The following is a 19,658-nucleotide window of genomic DNA, read 5'->3' on the forward strand; positions in this document are numbered from 1 at the left end:
GATAGAAGCTGTTTTTCAGTCTCTTGGTCCCAGCTTTGATGCATCTGTACTGACCTCACCTTCTAGATGATAGCGGGGTGAACAGGCTGTGGCTCAGATGGTTGATGTCGTTGATGATCTTTTTGACCTTCCTGTGACATCGGGTGCTGTAGGTGTCTTGGAGGGCAGGCAGTGTGCCCCCGGTGATGCGTTGGGCAGACCGCACCACCCTCTGGAGAGCCCTGCGGTTGCGGGCGGTACAGTTGCCGTACCAGGCGGTGATACAGCCCGACAGGATGCTCTCAATGGTGCATCTGTAAAAGTTTGTGATGGTCTTAGGGACCAAGAAAAATTTATTCAGCCTCCTGAGGTTGAAGAGGCGCTGTTGTGCCTTCTTCACCACACTGTCTGCGTGGGTGGACCATTCCAGTTTGTCAGTGATGTGTCAGTGAAGTCCACAATTAGCTCCTTTGTTTTGTTGACATTGAGTGAGAGGTTATTTTCCTGGCACCACTCCGACAGGGCCCTCACCTCCTCCCTGTAGGCTGTCTCGTCATTGTTGGTAATCAGGCCTACTACTGTTTTCATCTGCAAACTTGATGATTGAGTTGGAGGCGTGCATGGCCACGTAGTCATGGGTGAACAGGGAGTACAGGAGGGGGCTGAGCACGCCAGGAAAATAACCTCTCACTCAATGTCAACAAAACAAAGGAGCTAATTGTGGACTTCACTGACACATCACTGACAAACTGGAATGGTCCACCCACGCAGACAGTGTGGTGAAGAAGGCACAACAGCGCCTCTTCAACCTCAGGAGGCTGAAGAAATTTGGCTTGGCACCGAAAACCCTCACAAACTTTTACAGATGCACAATTGAGAGCATCCTGTCGGGCTCTATCACCGCCTGGTATGGCAACTGCACCACCTGCAATCGCAGGGCTCTCCAGAGGGTGGTGGGGTCTGCCCAACACATCATCGGGGGCAAACTACCTGCCCTCCAAGACACCTACAGCACCCAATGTCACAGCAAGGCCAAAAAGATCATCAAGGACAACAACTACCCGAGCCACTGCTTGTTCACCCCGCTATCATCCAGAAGGCGTGGTCAGTACAGGTGCAGCAAAGCTGGGACCGAGAGACTTAAAAACAGCTTCTATCTCAAGGCCATCAGACTGTTAAATAGCCATCACTAGCACATTAGAGGCTGCTGCCCAATATACATAGACTGGAATCACTGGCCACTTTAATAATGGAACACTAGTCACTTTAATAATGTTTACATATTTTGTATTACTCATCTCATATGTACAGTATCTCACAAAAGTGAGTACACCCCTCACATTTTTGTAAATATTTGAGTATATCTTTTCATGTGACAACACTGAAGAAATTACACTTTGCTACAATGTAAAGTAGTGAGTGTACAGCTTGTATAACAGTGTACATTTGCTGTCCCCTCAAAATAACTCAACACACAGCCATTAATGTCTAAACCGCTGGCAACAAAAGTGAGTACACCCCTAAGTGAAAATGTCCAAATTGGGCCCAATTAGCCATTTTCCCTCCCCGGTGTCATGTGACTCGTTAGTGTTACAAGGTCTCAGGTGTGAATGGGGAGAAGGTGTGTTACATTTGGTGTCATCGCTCTCACACTCCCTCATACTGGTCACTGGAAGTTCAACATGGCACCTCATGGCGAAGAACTCTCTGAGGATCTGAAAAAAAGAATTGTTGCTCTACATTAAGATGACCTGGGCTATAAGAAGATTGCCAAGACCCTGAAACTGAGCTGCAGCACGGTGGCCAAGACCATACAGCGGTTTAACAGGACAGGTTCCACTCAGAACAGGCCTCGCCATGGTCGACCAAAGAAGTTGAGTGCACGTGCTCAGCGTCATATCCAGAGGTTGTCTTTGGGAAATAGACGTATGAGAGCTGTCAGCATTGCTGCAGAGGTTGAAGGGGTGGGGGGTCAGCCGGTCAGTGCTCAGACCATATGCCGCACACTGCATCAAATTGGTCTGCATGGCTGTCGTCCCAGGAGGAAGCCTCTTTTAGATGATGCACAAGAAAGCCCGCAAACAGTTTGCTGAAGACAAGCAGACTAAGGACATGGATTACTGGAACCATGTCCTGTGGTCTGATGAGACCAAGATAAACTTATTTGGTTCAGATGGTGTCAAGCGTGTGTGGCGGCAACCAGGTGAGGAGTACAAAGACAAGTGTGTCTTGCCTACAGTCAAGCATGGTGGTGGGAGTGTCATGGTCTGGGGCTGCATGAGTGCTGCCGGCACTGGGGAGCTACAGTTCATTGAGGGAACCATGAATGCCAACATGTACTGTGACATACTGAAGCAGAGCATGATCCCCTCCCTTCGGAGACTGGGCCGCAGGGCAGTATTCCAACATGATAACGACCCCAAACACACCTCCAAGACGACCACTGCCTTGCTAAAGAAGATGAGGGTAAAGGTGATGGACTGGCCAAGGATGTCTCCAGACCTAAACCCTATTGAGCATCTGTGGCATCCTCAAACGGAAGGTGGAGGAGTGCAAGGTCTCTAACATCCACCAGCTCTGTGATGTCATCATGGAGGAGTGGAAGAGGACTCCAGTGGCAACCTGTGAAGCTCTAGTGAACTCCATGCCCAAGAGGGTTAAGGCAGTGCTGGAAAATGATGGTGGCCACACAAAATATTGACACTTTGGGCCCAATTTGGACATTTTCACTTAGGGGTGTACTCACTTTTGTTGCCAGCGGTTTAGACATTAATGGCTGTGTGTTGTGTTATTTTGAGGGGACAGAAATGTACACTGTTATACAAGCTGTACACTCACTACTTTACATTGTAGCAAAGTGTCATTTCTTCAGTGTTGTCACATGAAAAGATATACTCAAATATTTACAAAAATGTGAGGGGTGTACTCACTTTTGTGAGATACTGTATATACTGCATTCTGTTCTGTTCTGTATCATAGTCTGACATTGCTCGTCCAAATATTTATATATTCTTAATTCCATTCCTTTAGTTTATATTTGTGTGTATTGTTGTGAATTTGTTAGATATTACTTGTTGGATATTACTGCACTGTTGGAGCTAGAAACACAAACATTTTGCTACACCCGCAATAACATCTGCTAAACACGTGTATGTGACCAATACAATTGGATTTGATTTCCTTGAGGAACAATATAGGAAATTTAGAGAACAAAATTGGAAAGGCCCATTTCCCCCCCCCCCCACATTTGTGCTATGACATGACTTACCTGGACCACCTATTGAGATGTGCCTTTTGGTAAGTAAATTAGGTGAAAAGTAGAGTCACTTCAATGTTCTGAGAATGGAAATTATTATTTGGGGTTTACTTTCTTGAACCTCAAACACAGATAGAACACATGGAAATTAATTTCTTTAGGCATTAATCATGCAAACACATGTATTTTTTATCGTGACATAGCATCAGTGAGATTCAAACCTATGATCTTCTGTTCTCTATCCATGGAATTAGTCCACTGCGCCACCAGGATGGAGCTAGTATGCCATGTTTTTTTGAAACTCCAACAAAGCTGTTAATTTTAGTCTATTCAAACAGACCCCATTTCAATGGAAACAAGCACTAATTAAGATTAAGTGTGGCCAATTAGTGGGCACGGCCAACACACCTGAAAACACTTTACCATATAAAGGATAGAGAGTTTTGTTTACACTGAGAACGGAATGTATGTTTTTAAATAACATTCTTTGGATGTTACTAATGTTCTTGTGTTTTTTATGGAAAGTTTTGTTTTGTTCGAGAACATGACTTTAAATAGAACCATAAGGAAACCTGCAGAAAACGTTATGCTGAAGTACTGAAATTCCCACAGAAGAACGTTGTTTCTAAAAAGTTATCTGAACGTTCTGAGAAAATGACTTTAAATAGAACCATGAGGAAAGGTTATGCTGAAATACTGAAATTGTCAAACCAGTTGGAGAATGTTCCTAGAACATTACCAAAATTTAAATTAAATGTAATCATATTTGAACTTTTTCGGAAATGTTTTTTTTTTTGTCAAGTTCCTTAAATGTGCTGAGAATGTTCCAAAGCCAAGCAACTATCCTGCACCATTCCCAGAACGTTGTGGGAAGGTTGTATGCAAAATAACCATAATACAACCATGCTTTCACCAAGCTCTAAGAAACATATGGTTCTCCAAACGTTATGTGCTAGCTGGGGAGGCTCTTGAAATATTCTCTGTGGCTCATAGTTTAGTTTAGGATTAAGATAAAGGCATAATAAGGTATTCAAAATATGATCTATTGATTAGAAATTGTCCCTTCCCTTCAGTATCTGACATAAAAGGCAAACTGTTATACACAGAAACTGTAACCCAATTCTGATATTTTTTTCACTAATTGGTCTTCTGACCGATCAGATCAGCTCTGAAAAAGATCTGATATATAAAGATCTGATGTGATTGGTCAAAAGACCAATTAGACCGCCACATCCGGCTTCTTCACCTGTGGGATCGTTTGAGACCAGCCACCCAGACAGCTGAGGAAACTGAGGAGTATTTCTGCCTGTAATAAAGGCCTTTTGTGGGGAAAAACACATTTTGATTGGCTGGGCCTGGCTCCCCAGTGGGTGGGCCTATGACCTCCCAGTCCCACCCAGGGCTGCGCCCCTGCCCAGTCATGTGAAGTCCATAGATGAGGGCCTAATTAATTAATTTCAATTGACTGATTTCCTTATATGACCTGTAAGAGCCAATTTATGCTTTATCCGAAAATGTGGTTGGAGGCGCCGCATGGATGGTGTGACGAATTGCGGAGCCTCTGGAGGCACGCAGAGGCCAAGTTGAGCTCTGTACTGCATCGCCATGCGGCTCTAAAAAAATTTAACAATGTGGAGGGCTCCGTATAGCTCCGCATTTACATGATTGGTTGACAGTAGGTGAGGGCGGGAGGTCCTGTAAAACACAAACTCACTTCCTTGAAAACTTCCTTCACAACAGCTCTGCGCTGCTCTGAGAAGCGCAAAACGGATGTTTGCTCTGACTTCTGCGGCCACATTGCAGTAAATGCTGTATGGCCAATGCAGACGTCGTATTGACCATGCAGCACCTTTAACTCAGTCAAATCGTTTAAATTGTTGCATGTTTCGTTTATATTTTTGTTCACTATAGTAGGCTGGCTGGCTGTCTGTCTGTCTCTCTCAGATGACGAATGCTCCAATTTCCTGCTGGTCAATTAAGGAATTTTAGGCAGCAGCCAATCAAGTAATTGACTGTTGGGGCAGAGCTTAGTCTGCCCTTCATGCGTTCCCTTGCTGAATTACCATTTCCACACAAAGAGAAAGCCAAAGTTAGAAATCATGTATTGCACGTCAAGCCTGATATCTGGCTGTGGTTTGTTAACATGGGCTATGAAAGACAACATCCTTTCTTTCAAAGCTTGGCATGTTGGTGCCTCCCAGGTATTAGGAACAACTAGCTACATGAACCAGCACTGAGACACAAGTGTGTTTCTCAGACTTGTTCAGAAACGAAATACTACCTCTACTCCTCCATGTCCCAAACTGGTGTGGGGTGTAAGCTGTGAGCAAATGGGGAATGGAATGTAGGTTAAGCCAGATTAAGTGTTATGACAGTAAAATGGCGTTTATTAGTGGCGCGTGAAATACATGTATTTGTGGCGCTGAAGCTCTTTTGTCTATGGGAGTCTGGATTACACAATGCACAGTGGAGGTCAGGTTATTCTTAGAGAAAGCGGTATGACCGAAGGAGGTGTTCCTGCTACAATGCCCCTCAAGGACTTCTTTGTATTTCTATGGCATTGGGAACAGAGGTGAGGCTACACAGCACGCATGCAGTGCGCAGTGCCGCACTGATCTGCAGCAGTGTTCTGTGGAGGAGGAACTAAATTGGGCCATCAGCTAGCCTGTCCCTGTAGCTCTCATGTCTTCCTCTGTTTTCTCCCAGACCTTTGAGGAGCGGATGGTGCGCTCCACCTCTCCCTCTCTCCTGTCTGCCACCGTGGGCCAGAGGCTGCTGACCAGGCTGGACGATGGGTCAGGCTGCACCAGTCCAGAGAGGGTCATCACCCTCTGGAACGAGGAGGGCATCCGGAACAGCAGGGACATCCTACAGGTCAGTGCCGGACTTGTACCATGACAGGTCAGGCTTGTTGGAACCTGTCACACTATGTGTTTGGTGTTAGATAATAAGCAGCCAGTGTGAACGTCATGTGGGTTTTAGTGGTTTAGTATGCTCTGGGTTTGTGAGTACAATCTGTGAAAGGTAAGCTTTGTGAGAAAGTTATGAACCAATGTACGTGTTCATACTATTACTGTTTCTATTTGAATGTCCTCCAGTCATGGATACACACGCTCATTGCTTGTACCAGTTATTTTCAGAAGTAGCCTTGAAATGTTGATTACTCTTTCTTTGCGGCTACTTGAATTGATACGTTGTTGAAAAGCCTTGGTGTTCAGAGGTTGGTACAGGATAAAGAAAGCTGCAGGGTTTCTCATTTCATCATTTTGATCAGACAAGTTACATAAACAGTATTTCTGACTCCTTTAGGAGCCTATCTCCTTCCTGTGTGTAAAATGTGTAATAGGAGGAGAATAGAGATTGTGGGTTCAGTTACATGTTGCGGATGTTCTTTTGTTTTAGATTACATGCTGTGGTGTAAAACTATAATCTATGTAATGCTGCCAACAAATGGCCCTAGCTAGACATGCTCAGATTATATTATGTGTTACTGAAATAATCCTTTTGTAATCTGACACATTTTATTGCATGAACTGAACTTTGATCTGAATTTATATTTACCATACACCAGTTGTCAAAACACCTGGGGCCTCATTTATAAATGTTGCGTATGCATAAAATATGCCCAAAAACATGCGTGCGCCAGTTTTCATGCAAAAGTTGGCATTTATGAAAACGGAACTTGACGTGAGAATTTGCTTATCATCCCGCAATCTTTAGACCATGTGTACACACAGTTTCTAGTGGCTAAAGGATTGCATTGCAAGAAGGCAAAATGAGCCTTGTGCAGGAAGACACAACGCTCTTTTTCATAACAAAAACAGATCATTTCCATGATCAGTGCAGAATAAATAACTCACCTTTTCTGACTGATGGTTTCGTACTCGCGAAATAGCCGATAGGCTTACAACAAGTTAGGATAGGCTACCAGTCGTCCCATGTGGCTCAGTTGATAGAGTATTGTGCTTGCAATGCCAGGTTTGATGTTTGTGGGTTTGATTCCCATGGAGGACCAGTACAAAAAATTTAAAAAAAAATGTATGCACTTACTACTTACTGTAAGTCGCTCCGGATAAGAGCGTCTGCTAAATTACTAAAATGTAAAAATTTCCCATCTCTCATTTAATTGGACCCACTTCACAGTAGTAAGTAGATAAGCTAATTAAAGTATTTTGCTCTATGCGATCCGATGCGCAGTTCAAAGGTAGACCAGACGGTTCACCTTTTCCATTGATGTTTGTAAGTGAGGTCTGAATACTGTAATTTCACATTTCTCGAGTAGACAATATTTCATTTTATAAACATAATGCATGTATCATAATCATTGCAGAATGAATTCCTCACCTTTTCTGGTCATGATGAGTTCATATTCCCAAAGTAGCCATACAACAAATTACCATACACATCTATTAATTGGGCCTATTAGATAGGCTATTATAATTTCTAGTTTTTGCTCTATGTATCCGAAAGGGAGCGTGGTTTCTAACATACATTCCAATTGAACAGGTGAACAGATATTTTGCATTGAGTAGGCTACCACTGTAAGTAGGCCTACTGTCGTTTTTTGTGTGTTTTTTCTGAGTAGACATTGTTTCAGAATTCGTGGGCAGTGCAGCATATTTAGGTTTGGGAAAACGTAAATGCAAAACATTATTGAATTCAAACAATCTGTTTACAGGTCCACAACAATTCGTAATAGTTTTTGTCTTTCAGAAACTGTCAGATGGGCTATAGCAAATGTCACTGCAAAAGAAAACATTCTGCCAACACCTCCAAAAACAATTGATCAAGTTCACCATTGCTTTTTTCTTTAGATACTGTCTTGGCCTAATTCTAATACTTCCAAAGTATTCAGCAAATAAGGGCGTTAATGTCACTATGCAAGATGAATGATGGGTGTTATAATGCTCTTTCACACTCGTACTGTCCCCTCCAGACTCTGGACTTCCCCCTGGAGGAGCGGGTCAGTCTGGCGGAGCTCACCCTGGCCCTGGACAATGAGCTGCTGGTCAGCGGCAACGGCATCCACCAGGCCGCTCTCATCTCTTACAAGAACGAGATCCAGTTCCTCCAGTGAGTCTTTGGTTTGATACTGTATACTTTGGTATTGCATGCTTCCGTTGGACTCTATAGAGGTTATGGTCAAAGAGACTTTAGTGCATCCTCTGGATTCATTTCCTGTATGCGCCAATGACTGTAAACTGAGACCAATTCATTTACATCAACTCTTGATTGATTTCATGGTCAAGCATTGCATAATGGATTTTTGGTTGATAGATTTTTACTGTGTCTCCACCTAGAGGTGAGAGATTTTGATGCTTTTATATTATTGATTGTAACGATCATTGCCTTGTCAGTTTACTGACCAACTTTGGAACCACAATACTGCATTCTTTCAGCGTTTTTTGATTCTTTGTGCATAATGTACATAGAATATCTGCTGTTAAAGTTAGTGCTCCATGATCAGGTCATTCTGGTGAGTGTTGTGCTTAGGTCCATGCTCAGATGTCTGTCCACTGTCTGTCCCTCAGGGTCCTAGCAGACCAGGCGTGTCAGGAAAGGGACAAGGTCAAGGCCGACCTGGAGTGGGCCGACAGGAGGAACCTCCAGCTGGTCAGAGAGGTGGATGACAGGCACGCCACCATTGAGTCACTGAATGAAACCAAAATCAAGTAAGACCTTCTCTTCCTTCTCACCTCCATATCATTCTGTATGTTACAGATTACAGACTGATCTGATGGTTAGAAAATCTTGCTTGACTGGTTGTGTATTGTCATGCGTGGAGGATGGACCATTTAGTTAAACTTCCCTCTGATTGGCAGGGGTCTGGAGCAGGAGTTCCGGGATAGGCTAATGGCCCTGCGCAGTGAATCGGAGCAAGAGAGCGAGGTCCTGCTGCAGCAGGTGGAGTTTGAGCGGGCCAAGCTCAAAGAGGAAGTGGAGGTCCTACATGCACAGGATGCCAGTCTGCAGGAGGAAATCTGTAATGCCACCCAGGTGACTATCGCTATAGATACACACCATGAGGTTTTTACAATGATAAGAGTGCTAGGAATGCAGGTGATTGCTTGACCACCCTGCCTACAAGATTCCTTGAGCTTAGCCTCTATTTGAATTCATTGCATAAGAGGCTCCTCATGCTTTTGAATGCATGTATTTTGTATGAGTATAAACTGGTTAATGTTCTGCAAGGAATTCGTTTTCATCTCCCTCCCAGTCTCCTCTCTAGAGAACTCAAATGAGAGGATTAGATTAGTTCATGTGATTTTGGTTTTTGCCTTCCTGCTTGCAACATCCACCTCCAGACACAGACATGCTCTATTCAGACTCCTACTAGACCCACTCGCCCACGGACAACCAACCAATGGCAGACTGCGGCTTAGCTTCTTAACTATCCCCCGTCGTTAGTACTCCTATTGTTCTCTGTTATGGAGTGATTATACCGTGTTGCTGTGGATATCTTAAAGCGGTATCGTATCACTCTCAATAACCCTCCCTCTGGGCTAACAGGAGAACGGACGTTTGGAGGAGGAGGGCAGTGTTCTGAAGGGGAAGCTGTCAGAGGCAGAGAACACCATCTCCAAGCTGCAGAGAGACCTGGACCAGCTCCTACTAGACAAGGTGAGAGGGAACTATGTGAGAATGGGCGTGATGTAGGGTGACCACATTTAAAATACCCAAATGCAGGACAACAGGATGATTTTGCGGGACAGTGTAGCCTACACATTAATGTTTTTTTGGGGCAGCACCCCTCAGGGAATGTAAACAGTTAGGAAGGGAAACTTTTAAAATGGGATTGAGTGAAGTAGCAGAAAATATGTTAAATGAGCAACTAATGAGCATGGAGAGTTTTACGAAATTACCTGTCAGTCTAATACAGCTATTAAAATGCTTCAAAAGAGAGGTTGGAATGTCAATTCTCATCAAATTAATAGAAAGTCTGATTGAAATATGGAACAAATCAACCTATTTTTCTAAATTAGTGGTGTTTTAATTTGTTGATAAAATGCGGGACAAAGGGCCAAAATGCGGGACATGTGGTCACCCTAGCGTGATGATGTCCTGCTGTGGTAACTCATCCCTCAGGGAGTGAGCAGTGCGGTTTTGCCAGAAATTAATGATTGATGAGGGTTTCCGTTTTGGTTGGCTGACAGTTTGGGAGCCTGGATCCGAACAACACAGGACTGCTGAACCAGGAGGAGCGCTTCTCTGAGATCATCAAGGAGTACAAGCTGCAGTGCCGGGTAAGAGTGTGTGCATGTGTGTTTACAGAATCATGCCTTGGTTGGAACCCCCAAGGGGGCTTGACCTGGTTTACCTTTCACAATTTTCCAAAGCATAGTGAAGTAATTAGTTATACACTGCATACATAACATTCATGATTTATGGTAAACTATTTTTAAGGACTTTTTGTTTACTTGCCTGGACAGAGCAGAGACCTGTTTTGAGTGTATGAATGACAAGCCTCTTGATTTATCCAAACGCCTCCCATTTTGGGAAACTAGAATAAGAATAAGTGTTGCTGTGTGGTTTGATTAGCATGTGCGTGGCAGTTAGTGAGGACATTGTGACTGGTACTGATCTATCTTTATAGTAGTTCTGCTGTGTTTTGCTGTGTTTGTTATGTATGTTTGTCAGAAGTATTGCATGTTAAATGACACGTCTGTGTCTCACAGGAGCTGCGGGACCGGAATGACGAGTTGAACTCTGAGGTGGAGATGTTAAAGAGTCAGGGGATGGGGAGGCGACCCAGACGGGCGAGAGACACGTCCACACACGCTTGGTCCAGCCGACGATCACTGACCTCTGAGTCTGACTCTGGTAAATCCCACTCATAGCCCTAAGCCATATACTGTGTTCACTGATTTGTCCCTATAATTTATATCCGTGCCCTGATTCGAACATAGTGATTTGTTTTCGGTTTTAAATGTATTTATTTAGACCTACAGTATATGCTGTATACTAAAGTGTTGCCTGAAAATATATACTGTATATGGGCCTTGTCCTTGGAGGACTGAAGGGCCCCTCCTATCTCTCTCCCCCACCCATGTATGCACATACACGCCCTCTTTCACACACACCCTCTAATTTCTCCACTCAGTCCCACTCCAGACACTGACAGTTTCACTTTAGTCACTGACCTACTCTCTACAGTAATCTTGTCCATTGTGCTTCAGATGAGCCTGAGATGGAAAGAGGCATATCTCCCATGGCTAGGAAAAAGCGACAAGTGGCCGATAAGAATGGTAAGAATTGGAAACATAAATCATTTTTTCCCTCTCTGTAAAAACCTGTTGGGTATGACTCACACACCTTGGTGTTTTTGTTTCTGTTCCCTCAGGCCTGGGTTCTCTGGAGAGTCTGCCAGGTCCTGTTGTGAGCATTGAGACGGAGATGGCCATGGGACAGCTTAAGGAGAGGCACAGCCAGGAGGTGCAGGACCTGAAGATTGAGTTGGAGACCAAGGTAGAGGAGGCAATCTGATACGTACGCTCACACTAGGGTTTAATATTTTCCAGAGAATCTACCAATTTTCCTTCCTGAGAAAAATGCAAGAAATTACTGGCTTCCTGGTATTCCTGTTCAAACCGGAAGTGCTATTTAAAAGCACTTCGCTTATTATGGTGATTTTGTCAGAGGGAACATATCTGATTCTCCGCTTATCAAACAGATAAGCTGTAGCGAAGATTCAGCACGATGGATAGCGCTGCGGTTGATCAATTGCCCATGAATCTAAACTCGCCATGAATCATGGCCATTCTAAGGTAGGCTATATTTTACATAAAAGTTAACATTTAATTATTGCATTCATTATCATTCGTTAGCATAAAAATATATGGTACGCCTATATCTAGCAATAAAGTAAATGATAATCTCTCATGGTTTTCTTTTTAAATGTTTATTTAGTCACAGCATAAAATAAATGAAACGTGAGCCTTCTGGCTACACAAACGTGGACAATAGGCTATAATATAATTAACTAACCAAAGACCCACCCACACTAGACCCACTTCAATTTGCTTACCGCCCCAATAGATCCATAGACGATGCAATCGCCATCACACTGCACACTGCCCTATCCAATCTGGACAAGAGGAATACCTATGTAAGAATGCTGTTCATTGACTAGCTCAGCATTCAACACCATAGTACCCTCCAAGCTCATCATTAAGCTCGAGGCCCTGGGTCTGAACCACGCCCTGTGGAACTGGGTCCTGGACTTCCTGACGGGCCGCCCACCAGGTGGTGAAGGTAGGAAACAACATCTCCACTTCGCTGATCCCCAACACAGGTGAGGGCTCTGGGTGTGTGGTGCCAGGAAAATAACCTCTCACTCATCGTCAACAAAAACAAAGGAGATGATCGTGGACTTCAGGAAACAGCAGAGGGTGCACCCCCTATCCACATCGACGGGACCACAGTGGAGAAGGTGGAAAGCTTCAAGTTCCTTGGCGTACACATCACTGACAAACTGAAATGGTCCACCCACACAGACAGTGTGGTGAAGAAGGCGCAACATAGCCTCTTCAACCTCAGGAGGCTGAAGAAATTTGGCTTGGCACCTAAAACCCTCACAAACTTTTACAGATGCACAATTGAGAGCATCCTGTTGGGCTGTATCACCGCCTGGTACGGCAACTGCACCGCCCGCAACCGCAGGGCTCTCCAGAGGGTGGTGCTGTCTGCCGAACGCATAACCGGGGGCAAACTACCCGCCCTCCAAGATACCTACAGCACCCGATGTTACAGGAAGGCCAAAAATATCATCAAGGACATCAACTACACGAGCCACTGCCTGTTCACCCTGCTATCATCCAGAAGGCGAGGTCAGTACAGGTGCATCAAAGCTGGGACCGAGAGAATGAAAAACAGCTTCTATCTCAAGGCCATCAGACTGTTAAATAGCCATCACTAGCACATTAGAGGCAGCTGCTGCTGCCTATTGAAATCACTGGCCACTTTAAGAAATGGAACACTAGTCACTTTAATAATGTTTACATATATATCTTGCACTACTCATCTCATATGTATATACTGTATTCTATTCTATAATATTCTACTGTATCTTAGTCCATGCCGCTCTGTCATTGCTTGTCCATATGTATATATTCTTAAATTCCATTCCTTACTAGATTTGTGTGTATTGGGTATATGTTGTGAAATTGTTAGATATTACTGCACTGTCGGAGCTAGAAGCACAAGCATTTCGCTACACCCGCAATAACATCTGCTAAACACGTGTATGTGACAAATAAATGATTTGATTTATTATTTTCCATTATTACTTTTATTCAGGACAGAAAAACAAAGATTTTCATAAAACTTGCTTGTTCAATTCGAGTTCATTAAAAGACACCCGGTTCTCGCATAATTTTTCAACATGAAAAACAGACTTGTTTAGAAACAGAATAACTATAATTATAGGAAGGACTAACTGTAATTGTAGCTGACTAATTGTCAAGACCCAGCCAAACAAATGTAGAATAATTCTACACACAAATGTAGGCTATAGGCTGCGGAAAATAACCTGGTAGGCTTACCCTGTAGCTAGCTAACAAACAAACAAAATAATTTGCATAGGCTTTAGGCCGTACCTGTTTAACTTAAATTTTATCTGATGAAGTGGTCTCTCAAAAAGCACAGTGCATAAATTCTTCCCAGACAGGCGGTTTCTGATCTTCGCCACAAATTGGCCACAGACTGAGAAGGCTCTCTTGGCCTCCACGGAGGTAGCCTGGATCGTGGCGAGCACCTCAAACAGGTGCGGCAGGTATTTTGACCTGTTTGTTGCTTCAAACAGACTGAATTCCTTAGACACGATTTTCAGCAGGTTGGTTTGGCATTCGGCTTCGTTGGCAATAATTTTTTTTAATCTTTGCCACACAGACTTTTTTAATCATGCTGAACAAAAAATAAAAATGCAACAATTAACCATTTTACTGATTTACAGTTCATATAAGGAAATCAGTCAATTGAAATAAATTCATTAGGCCCTATTCTATGGATTTCACATGACTGGGAATACAGATATGCATCTGTTGGTCACAGATACATACAAAAAAAAGGTAAGGGCGTGGATCAGAAAACCAGTCAGTATCTGGTGTGACCACCATTTTCCTCATGCAGCGCGACACATCTCCTTCACATAGAGTTGATCAGGCTGTTGACTGTGGCCGGTGGAATGTTGTCCCACTCCTCTTCAGTGGCTGTGCGAAGTTGCTGGATATTGGTGGAAACTGGAACACGCTGTCGTACACATCGATCCAGAGCATCCCAAACATGCTCAATGGGTGACATGTCTGGTGAGTATGCAGGCTATGGAAGAACTGGGAGATTTTCAGCTTCCAGGAATTGTGTACAGATCTTTGCGACATGGAGCCATGCATTATCATGCTGAAACATGATGTGATGGTGGTGATGAATGGTATGACAATGGGCCTCAGTATCTTGTCATGGTATCTCTGTGCATTCAAATTGCAGTCGATAAAATGCAATTGTGTTCATTGTCCGAGCTTATTCCTGCCCATACCATAACCCCACCGCCACCATGGGGCACTCTGTTCACAACGTTCACATCAGCAAACTGCTCGCCCACACGACGCACAGTCTGCCATCTGCCCGGTACATTTGAAACCGGGATTCATCCATGAAGAGCACACTTCTCCGGCATGCCAGTGGCCGTCGAAGTTGAGCATATGCCCACTGAAGTCAGTTACGATGCCGAACTGCAGTCAGGTCAAGACCCTGGTGAGGACGATGAGCACGCAGATTAGCTTTCTGACAGTTTGTGCAGAAATTATTCGGTTGTGCAAACCCACAGTTTCATCAGCTGTCTGGGTGGCTGGTTTCAGACGATCCCGCAGGTGAAGAAGCCGGATGTGGAGGTCATGGCCTGGCGTGGTTACACGTGGTCTGTGGTTGAGGTCGGTTGGACGTACTGCCAAATTCTCTAAAACGACGTTGGAGGGGGCTTATGGTAGAGAAATAAACATTCAATTATCTGGCAACAGCTCTGGTGGACATTCCTGCAGTCAGCATGCCAATTGCACGCTCCCTCAAAACTTGAGACATCTGTGGCATTGTGTTGTGTGACAAAACTGCACATTTTAGTGGCCTATTTATTGTCCCAAGCACAAGGTGCACCTGTGTAATGATCATGCTGTTCAATCATCTTCTTGATATGCCACACCTGTCAGGTGGATGGATTATCTTGGCAAAGTAGAAATGCTCACTAACAGGGTTGTAACCAAATTTGAGAGAAATAAGCTTTTTGTGCGTATGGAAAATTCTGGGATCTTTTATTTCAGCTCATGAAACATGGGACCAACCCTTTACATGTTGCGTTTATATTTTTGTTCAGTGTAATAAATGCAGGTAGGCCTACCAATAGCGACTTTGTGTAAGTGAATACGGTAGGCTACAACAACACACCCTGAGCATTGATTATTGATCATGCAGATAGCAGAGCAGGCCATATGAAGACAGATTTAGACATTGCATATAATTTAACAGTTACATTTTATGTCACGTTGTTCATATAAATAATTTATTCTAATTTACGGGTTTCTCGCTATTATTTATCCCGGGAAAGGGTTGTGGGTTTGGGAGGGAATTCCCAGTAACCCGGTTCCTGCCATTAAACCCTAGCTCACACGTTTTTGTATTGTTTTAATTACCGTCTCCTATTCTTTATGTGAAATTGAAAGGTCCAAAATTATTGGTAATTTGAATGAAACTATATGAAAAACGGAACTAACTTCAGTACATGGGAGGCCCATTTTTCAAATTCTGGAATATCCCTGACCCTCCTCATCCTCGCCCCACAGGTGAACTTCTACGAGCGCAGCCTGGAGCTGATGCGACGGAACATGGAGGTGGAGAGGAAGGACATTTCTCAGGGCTTCAAGGTGGAGATCAGTGAGCTGGAGGAGGAGAAGGCCCAGGCTGTGGAGCAGGTTATGAGGCTAAGAGAGACAGTGGAGAAGCTGCAGACCGAGCTACAGAGCAGCTCTAAGGGCCTGGGAGGGCCAGGCTGGGGCGCTGACCAGGAGAGAAGGGCCCAGCGCGAACAGGCTGAGCTAGAGCAGAACTATGCCCGGGAGATCAGTAACCTGGTCCAGAGGCTGACCTCCGAGAAAGACCAGCTAGAGGCTGAGCTGAAGCTCAAGATGGACCAGGAAGTGCTGCTCGTAAGGTGGGTGTGGCCAGACTATCCTCCTTGCCAGGCCTGTCTTCTGAAATTCAAACCAATTCATTTCAAGTTCACATTGTTGTGTAGGTTGACTCCCGGTTTCGCATTCAATTAAATTTGTAATTTTTGGTGCCAACCGTAACTTTTGCATGAGTCCCTTTTAACTCCATAACACATACACTGGACTTACACAACAATGGTGTGAGAGCTGGGACTTGTGTACGCTGTGTGTGTGTGTGTGTGTGTGTGTGTGTGTGTGTGTATATATATACACTGAGTGTACAAAACATTATGAACATTACCTGCTCTTTCCATGACATACTGTAGAATGACCAGGTGAATCCAGGTGACAGCTATGATCCCTTGTTGATGTCACTTGTTAAATCCCCTTCAATCAGTGTAGATGAAGGGGAGGAGACAGGTTAAAGAAGGATTTTTAAGCCTTGAGACAATTGAGACATGGATTGTGTATTTGTGCCATTCAGAGGCTGAATCGGCAAGATAAAACATTTAAGTGCAATTGAACAGGGTATGGTAGTAGGTGCCAGGCGCACTGGTTTGTGTCAAGAACAGCAACGCTGCTACGTTTTTCACGCTCAACAGTTTCCCGTGTGTATCAAAAATGGTCCACCACCCAAAGAACATCCAGTCAACGTGACACAACTGTGGGATGCATTGGAGTCAACATGGGCCAGCATCCCTGTGGAATGGTTTTGACACCTTGTAGAGTCCATGCCCTGACGAATTGAGGCTGTTCTGAAGACAAAAAGGGGTGCAACTCAAGGTGTTCTTAATGTTTTGTCCACTCAGTGTATGTATGTATGTGTATATATACAGTTGAAGTCGGAAGTTTACATACACCTAGGTTGGAGTCATTAAAACTAGTTTTTCAACCACTCCACAAATTTCTTGTTAACAAACTATAGTTTTGGCAAGTCGGTTAGGACATAATAATAATAATAATAATAATATGTCATTTAGTAGACGCTTTTATCCAAAGCGATTTACAGTCATGTGTGCATACATTTTTACGTATGGGTGGTCCCGGGGATCGAACCCACTACCCTGGCGTTACAAGCGCCATGCTCTACCAATTGAGCTACAGAGGACCACATTGAGCTACAGAGGACATATACTTTGTTCATGACACAAGTAATTTTTCCAACAATTGTTTACAGACAGATTATTTCACTTATAATTCACTGTATCACAATTCCAGTGGGTCAGAAGTTTACATACACTAAGTTGACTGTGCCTTTAAACAGCTTGGAAAATTCCAGAAAATTATGTCATGGCTTTAGAAGCTTCTGATAGGCTAATTGACATCATTTGAGTCAACTGGAGGTGTACCTGTGGATGTATTTCAAGGCCTACATTCAAACTCGGTGCCTCTTTGCTTGACATCATGGGAAAATCAAAAGAAATCAGCCAAGACCTCAGAAAAAAATGGTAGACCTCCACAAGTCTGGTTCATCCTTGGGAGCAATTTCCAAACGCCTGAAGGTACCACGTTCATCTGTACAAACAATAGTATGCAAGTATAAACACCATGGGACCACACAGCCGTCATACCGCTCAGGAAGGAGACACGTTCTGTCTCCTAGAGATGAACGTACTTTGATGCAGAAAGTGCAAATCAATCCCAGAACAACAGCAAAGGACCTTGTGAAGATGCTGGAGGAAACCGGTACAAAATTATCTATATCCACAGTAAAATGAGTCCTATATCGACATAACCTGAAAGGCCGCTCACCAAGGAAGAAGCCACTGCTCCAAAACCGCCATAAAAAAGACAGACTACAGTTTGCAACTGCACATGGGGACAAAGATCGTACTTTTTGGAGAAATGTCCTCTGTTCTGATGAAACAAAAATAGAACTGTTTGGCCATAATGTCCATCGTTATATTTGGAGGAAAAAGGGGGACGCTTTCAAGCCGAAGAACACCATCCCAACCGCGAAGTACGGGGGTGGCAGAATCATGCTGTGGGGGTGCTTTGCTGCAGGAGGGACTGGTGCAATTCACAAAATAGATGGCATCATGAGGAAGGAAAATTATGTGGATATATTGAAGCAACATCTCAAGACATCAGTCAGGAAGTTAAAGCTTGGTCGCAAATGGGTCTTCCAAATGGACAATGACCCCAAGCATACTTCCAAAGTTGTGGCAAATGGCTTAAGGACAACAAAGTCAAGGTATTGGAGTGGCCATCACAAAGCCCTGACCTCAATCCTATAGAAAATGTGTGGGCAGAACTGAAAAAGCGTGTGCGAGCAAGGAGGAATACAAACCTGACTCAGTTACACCAGCTCTGTCAGGAGGAATGGGCCAAAATTCACCCAACTTATTGTGGGAAGCTTGTGGAAGGCTACCCAAAACGTTTGACCCAAGTTAAACAATTTAAAGGCAATGCTACCAAATACTAATTGAGTGTATGTAAACTTCTGACCCACTGGGAATATGATGAAAGAAATAAAAGCTGAAATAAACCATTCTCTCTACTATTATTCTGACATTTCACATTCTTAAAATAAAGTGGTGATCCTAACTGACCTAAGACAGGTAATTTTTACTAGGATTAAATGTCAGGAATTGTGTAAAACTGAGTTTAGATGTATTTGGCTAAGGTGTATGTAAACTTCCGACTTCAACTGTATATACACTACTGGTTTTAGAACACTTACATTTTTCCAGTTTATATTGAAATTCACTGTTTATCTTAATGTATTCTGTCAAACCTGCAGCTCGAAGTCTTCTCTTCACAGTTGAAATTGAGACTTGCTTACTTCGACCAGTGTTAAGCTGTGCTTGAAGCTGTTGTCCTGTGAGTCGCCTATCATGCAAGCTGTTGACTCTCAGAAACTTGTCTTCTGATTCTGTTGTGGCTTTGGGTCTGCCAGACCTCTTCCTGTCAGTTTCCATGTGCCTTTTGAAGGTGTAGGAAACTACACTCACTGACACCTTGGCTTTCTTTGCAATTTCTCTAAAGGAAAGACCTACACTTTTAAGGTTTATAGTGGTCTGTCTTTGTTAATTGCATTTTTCTCGACATTATGATAGCAATATACTACTTCCTGCAGTACAATACTGTCCAAATAATGCTTTAGAGGGTGTAGTAACACAGTGTGTTCCAACACTGCTTTTATACAGACAGAGGGTTTATAAGTAATCAACAAAAGTTGGGACACCTGTAGAAATTGTTTGTATCAACTTTCAAGGTTTAATTAACTT

General features: G+C 43.6%; 1 protein-coding gene across 1 annotated transcript in view; it reads left to right on the plus strand.

Annotated features, from left to right (window-relative positions):
• LOC311110606 (ninein-like protein) overlaps positions 1 to 19,658 on the plus strand; it is a gene marked incomplete at both ends in the record, with an annotated part of 45,966 nt that overhangs the window by 18,382 nt on the left and 7,926 nt on the right. The window contains 10 exons of the mRNA XM_084153125.1: positions 5,942 to 6,109; positions 8,172 to 8,308; positions 8,767 to 8,907; positions 9,058 to 9,232; positions 9,746 to 9,856; positions 10,390 to 10,479; positions 10,912 to 11,056; positions 11,413 to 11,481; positions 11,577 to 11,701; positions 16,063 to 16,430. Of these exons, the coding sequence (XP_084009251.1) occupies positions 5,942 to 6,109; positions 8,172 to 8,308; positions 8,767 to 8,907; positions 9,058 to 9,232; positions 9,746 to 9,856; positions 10,390 to 10,479; positions 10,912 to 11,056; positions 11,413 to 11,481; positions 11,577 to 11,701; positions 16,063 to 16,430 (1,529 nt within the window). The remainder of the gene's footprint in view (positions 1 to 5,941; positions 6,110 to 8,171; positions 8,309 to 8,766; positions 8,908 to 9,057; positions 9,233 to 9,745; positions 9,857 to 10,389; positions 10,480 to 10,911; positions 11,057 to 11,412; positions 11,482 to 11,576; positions 11,702 to 16,062; positions 16,431 to 19,658) is intronic.

This window comes from Coregonus lavaretus (assembly GCF_964263955.1).
Source record: "Coregonus lavaretus genome assembly, chromosome: 36".
NCBI lineage: Eukaryota > Metazoa > Chordata > Actinopteri > Salmoniformes > Salmonidae > Coregonus > Coregonus lavaretus.